This window comes from Elephantulus edwardii, unplaced genomic scaffold, assembly GCF_000299155.1.
Source record: "Elephantulus edwardii isolate Elephantulus edwardi_28Jun2011 unplaced genomic scaffold, EleEdw1.0 scaffold00045, whole genome shotgun sequence".
NCBI lineage: Eukaryota > Metazoa > Chordata > Mammalia > Macroscelidea > Macroscelididae > Elephantulus > Elephantulus edwardii.
Window position 1 is genome coordinate 17,779,161 of NW_006399795.1, and position 6,000 is coordinate 17,785,160.

The following is a 6,000-nucleotide window of genomic DNA, read 5'->3' on the forward strand; positions in this document are numbered from 1 at the left end:
TTGCAATGGACATGGAACCATAGCTGACCCTCCAGAGGATTTTCAGAAGCAGTAAACCCTGAGGGAGGACACTGCTCATTGTCCTCCCGCATAGTATCTAGTGAGTTCGAATCATATGCCTTTGGGATTGCAGCTCAGCTTCTTATCACTAGGTCATCAGAGCTTCTGACTCTAGAACATTTAGAATCCTCTGTGAGTACTGTCCTAAAAACAGAGGAAACAGTCATCTGATGGCAGAAACAGATGCAGCTATGGAGTCACCAAGCTGGGAGAGAGGCATGGACCAGGTTCTTCCAGAAGGAATCACACAGACTCCCTGATTTCAGATCTCAGCCTCCCAAACTGTGAGACCTTTCTATTCTTGTAAGCCGTCCAGCTGTGATATGGCGCTGCAAGTATGTTGGTTCAGTGGTCGAATGCTCCCTCCACGTGGTGAGATTCTGTTCAAGCCCTAGCCGATGCATCTCATTGGCAGACACCCACCCATCTATTCTATGGAGCTCTGGTGGCCTAGTGATAAAATGTTGGATTGCAATCCCAAAGGCATGAACTTTGAATCCACTAATTGCTCCACAGGAGAATGGGCAAACTCCTTCTCTGTGGGTTGGTTCTGACTCGACAACACACAACTACTACACAACAACTAGTAATCTGTTCATAGAGGCTTGTGCATTGCTATGATGCTGAGCAGGTTTCAATGAAGCTTCTAGACAAAGATGAGGAAGAAAGGCTTTGGTGATCGTCTGAAAATCATCTAATGAAAATCTGTGGATCACAGTGGCTTGATTGAAACTAATGATAGTGATAGTGCAGCAAGGAGCAGCATTTTTGTCTTGTCATGGATGGGTTTGCCATGATTTGAGGGCCATCCTGAAGGCAGCTGGCAACAACACAGGGATCTCCAAATGAAATTTTAATGATGAGACCAATTTATACCCCTATCACTAGTGTTTCCCCACAACCTCATTATCATAGTGTGTAAAGACTTTATGACGCCAAACTGACACATGAAAAATGATACCTCAATGTGGTTGTCATTTGTCACTCTTATCTGTAAATTTGGACATCTCCCTCCCTCCCCCACACTGCACTCTGATCTTAAGAACAAGAATTGAGTAAATCATAAACTATTCTCAGTTCAGGCATATTGCCATCATTTATTATATGAGGTCTCTCACGTTAGATTTATCTTGTTTTGTTTCTATTCACTTATTTATCCTGGCATTCTTAAAAGAACATGTATTATTTTATTGAGCATATGTTTTGTTTAAGAGCCATCTGTATCTCCTGTCTATAAACTTTTTATTTGTACTCTTTCCTCATTTGATTTCTAGTTTTTAACCTTTCCCTCTCCCTTAGTTATTTGTAGATGCTCTTTATATATTAAGGCAGCTAATTATCTAGCTCTGATTTGAATAATTGTTAACAGATTTTTTTTATTTTTTATTGTTTTGTGTGCGTGTACCGTCAAATCAGATCTGACTGGTACAGGAGGATATTGCTCCTCCTTCTCCGGCAGAGCATCTGGTGGATTCGAACCGTGTTCCTCTGAGATTGCAGTGCAGCTTCTTGCCACTAGGCCACCAGAGCTCCCCTTGTTAACGGATTTGGCATTACCTTTTGACCTGGCCTTTGATGTTTTCTAGGGAGCTCTGGTGGCATAGTGGTAAGAAATGGTACTCCAATTCCAAAGGCATATGGCTTGGATCCACAAGATGCTTTACGGGAGAAAGATGGGCAGTCTCTTCCTATCCTCCAAATCCACTGGAGGGTCAGCTATAGGTTGGTTTTGACTTGATGGCACACAACAACATGATGTCTCCTGCTACCATTTCTTTTAGCATAGTGCCCAAACTCCTCATTAGAGTCCAAATAGCCCCGCCAGTCCATCACCTGTCTCTCTGACCTCACCTCCCTCCACTTTCTGCTTCACTCACTCTGCTCTAGTCCTAATGGATCATTGCTGTTTCTCAAATGAGCTATCATTCTGTCTTGGCTCATTCCTCTGCTTAAAACCCTCCCTTTCTTCCTCTCCTTGCCAATTTTGACTCCTTTAGATCCACTCACCATCACCTCCTTTAGGAAGTCTTTACTGACCACCCACAGGATCATATCTACCCTGTTTACCATTATACCCTCGTACATCACTTCATAATAGCTTGCCTCTGGAAACCCCACGAACCTGGAGAGAGGATGAAAGTTATACAGGTGTCCAGGACTTTCGTTCATAGGGTCGCTACGAGTCACCTGCGACTTGACGGCACGTAACAACAACAACCCAGTTCTCAACGGCACTTAATAGCAACAACCCAGTTCAATATATGGCTCACCACTTCTTCCTAAGCTTTCCTGAGAGAATGAGTGAATGAAAGTGACTAGAAGTTAAAAGGTAGGTTGAACTGTTAAAAAATTTTATTAAAATGTCCAAGAAGTACATTAATGTCCACAGTGTCAGAAACCACAGACCCACGGAACACTGCAGCTCACAGCAAAATCAGCAGAACTCAAGGCTGTTCACACACACACACACACATACTCACGCATGCCACGCACATGGCACACGCAGAAACACACACAGCACACACACATCCCAAAATCAAAGATCAAAAGACAAACCACCCACTTTAAAAAAGACCAGAGCACCCTCCCGTCATGGAGTGGGGTGGGGTAGGTCAAGGGGGACAAGGGCATTAGCCAAGCCACTCCCCCTAAACTGCCTCCTCCCCAGCCCCCCCCAAACAAAGGAAAATTCTTTTGTGACATGTATGATCAAAGATGTGCTGTTATTGTTATTACTACTATTATTATTATTGTATCTCTTTTAAAACCAAGTAGCATTATCAAAGTAAGAAGACAAAACCTATATCCCTGGGGTTTCTCAACAATAACCATATGGTGGAGAAGGTCTAGAGCAGGGAAGACTGAAGGTGTCGGTCAAATACGAGGGTCCAAGCTGCACTTCAGTCTGTCTGGTTGTAGGAGAAAGAGTGAGATCATGTTCTAATCCCTTCCCTGATGTAGAGCAGTGCTTTGCATTAGACAGAGAGGCCTCAGTTTCTTTGTGTGTAAAATAGGAAAATGATGGTTCCCAAGTCACTGGTCTGTTAAGATGATTCAAGGAGATAATGTGTCGAGTCGGCACCAACTCGTAGTTGACGACTAGGATTATTTCTCAGGAGGGATACAGGCTCAGTCAACACAGTCATTTCTCTACTGAGCCCTTCAGAGATTGGCTTGTTTTTCTTTCTTGCAGAGGGCTATTCTCCATTGTAGTTTTCAATGCTAATTCACATATTTCACTTGGGCATGGAGGAAAAACATAGATCTTTCCTAAAACTATTACAGCTGGACCCTGGTCTCAGGCTGGGGGTAGCTTTTGACAGGTTCTGGATTTGAGGACAGAAGCAAGAGTTCTTTCTCTCCTAAAATCTGAGAGGAACACGTGCATGTATGTTTGAGTTTGAACGCCGCACACTTCTCTCAAGTTCCAAGCATTTCTGATCCGCCAGTTAACAGCTGGAGATAGGGAGGATGGGTTGGAGATGTGAGCTGGGTTCAGGTTAGGGGCACCACCACTGTTTTGTTTGAGAGGTGGGCACAGGAATTGGGCTAGAAAGCTTGGTACCTCCTTAGTCCAGGAAAGAGGCTCTTTGTCTCCCTGAGAGATGGAAAGGGAAGAAATCAGGGCATCTCAAGCCCCAAATATCCTCTCATTTGTGTGTGTGACTCACACACACGCAGAACCCCCACATCTCTACACTAGACGAGACCTGGGAGGGTGAGCAGCACACCCCACCCCTCTATTGCTATATATTTGCTGATTTTCAGACCTCTAATTCTGAGGGCACAGAGAGAGGCTGTTCTAAAAAACAGGCCTAAAATTCAGCATGTGGCAATGCCACACTACCTTCATCCACCAAGACCAAAACCTGAACCACAGCCAGAGTCCTTCCTGCAGGAAGGAGCAGCTGTCACGTCCCTGCAGTGTGCTTCAGCTCAGTCTTCTACTCCCAAAGCCAATGACTTTAAATAAAGGCTTCAGCCTCAAGTGAGGATATCCATTGGTTTACTGAGCCTGAATATCTGGTGTGAATAGCAATTCCTTCATGAGAATTCAAACACACTCTCCTGGACCCTCATCAAAGCCTTATCTCAATAACTGGCCATCGACCTGGCAAACAAAAGACAAAACTGGTGCAAAGGCTAGAATTTGCTGATTGTGCTTCCCTCTGCTGGGAGACTCCCGGAATTCAGACTGATGAGAACTGACTTTTCAGACACCTGCCAAGAGGACCTTGTGTATGTAAGGAGGAGGAAAGAGGAGCTTTTTACAAAGGATTTATGTGGGGGGTGGGTGATGTGGTTTGGGGCTCAGGGACATCCAGACCCTCTTGTTTCTCTCTGGGCTCTTGTCTCCCCAGATGAAGGCTCTAGAGGAGGCGTGGGAGGGTGGCTGTGCTTTCTTTTGCCTAGATTCTCAGCAGAAATTCCCTTCTTCCTTCTCCCCGTCCTCCGCAGGGTGCATCTTGTGTTTTCTGCGCTCCTTGTGTGGTTTGTGGTGATGGTGTTGATGGTGGTGTTGATGGTGATGGTGGTGTCGCCGCATGCGATGGTACCGTCGGGCTGTAGGGCAGCGAAGGGGAGAAGTGTGGTGAGAAGGGGTGGCTTGAAGAAGAAAGCCCCCTGAAAGGGGGAGGGAAAGTGGAAAAAGAGTTTAGGCAAGCTGGTAAACTCTCACTCATCTGAAAGGCTGGATCACAGGATCAATGTGCAAACTAACAAGATGTTTTCATCAGACACTACACACAGCTGGTGGCTTCCAGATGGGAGACCTGGGTTTGATTCCACCACCCATCTGCCACTGACCACCCATCTGCCACTGACCACCCATCTGCCACTGACCACCCATCTGCCACTGGAGGCTTGTGTGTTATCATGATGCTGAAGAGACTTAGCAGACTAAGATGGTCTGCAAAGAAAAGCCTGGTAAACTGCTTCTGAAAACCAGCTATGGCCCCCAGTGGTCAGCCCCACAACTGGTGGTCATGGGAATACAGGGCTGGGCACGCTGTACACAGAGAAGTCAGCAGCTGGGGTCAACCCAAGCTTAACTGACAACAAATAGCTAGACAGCTGTATTGGGGGCCTGAGGGTCCACTTACGTTTGGTGCAGACGATCTGAGGTCTATCCCATTTGCCGTTGCCCCGGCAACGAATGGTGGCCACGTGATGCTGGGCAAACCCTTCATCACACTGGTAGCGGACGGTGGCGTGGACATTGTACTTAGCCTTGTGCGTACCGATGAGCGAGGCATTCTCTACGGCTGGAGGGGGCCCACACAGCACTAGGGACAGGGGGATGTCCAGTTAGAGTCAGGCCTGTACCTGGGACTGAGTCTCTGTCTTGTCCTAAAGGGAATGGCATGCTCAGCAGGTCCTCCTTTTGCCCAGCCCTGATGTCACCTAGAAGGGAGACCAGGCCCTATATCTTCTCCAATTAAACTACGAGATTCTTGAGAACGAGAACACACCTACTCCACTCCTTATTGTGCCAACCACAGGTCAGGACAAGAATGGAGGAAATGGAGGGAAGGAAGAAAAAACTAGTTGTTTTCAAGTTGATTCCAGTTCCTGGAGACCCCTGTGTATCAGAGCAGAAATGTATTCCTTATGGTTTTCAGAAGCTGATTTTTTAAATAGCTATTCTGCTGTCAGGGACCTCTCTAAAGTACTCAAGAGCAACGGTGTCTCTCTGGAAACTAAGGTCTGCCTGACACAGGCCATGGTTTTTGCAATCACTTGTTATGCATCAGAGAGTTGGACAATGACTAGGGAGGATAGAAGGAAAATTGATGAATTTGAGCTGTGGGGCTGGAGAAGAGTATTGAGTGTACCATGAACTGCCAAGAAAACAAACAGATTCATCCTAGAGAGGGTTAAACCAGGCTACTCCTTGGAGGCAAGGATTCTGGGGTTTCACCTGACATCCTTTGGACATGT

At 46.2% G+C, this 6,000-nt stretch overlaps 1 protein-coding gene across 1 annotated transcript in view; it reads right to left on the reverse strand.

The window, feature by feature from the left end:
- Positions 1 to 4,477: 4,477 nt before the first annotated feature.
- NCAN (neurocan) overlaps positions 4,478 to 6,000 on the reverse strand; it is a 30,721-nt gene continuing 29,198 nt past the window's right edge. Inside the window, exons 15-16 of the mRNA XM_006885964.1 lie at positions 5,163 to 5,345; positions 4,478 to 4,623 (exon numbers count right to left, since the gene is read on the reverse strand). Of these exons, the coding sequence (XP_006886026.1) occupies positions 4,478 to 4,623; positions 5,163 to 5,345 (329 nt within the window). The remainder of the gene's footprint in view (positions 4,624 to 5,162; positions 5,346 to 6,000) is intronic.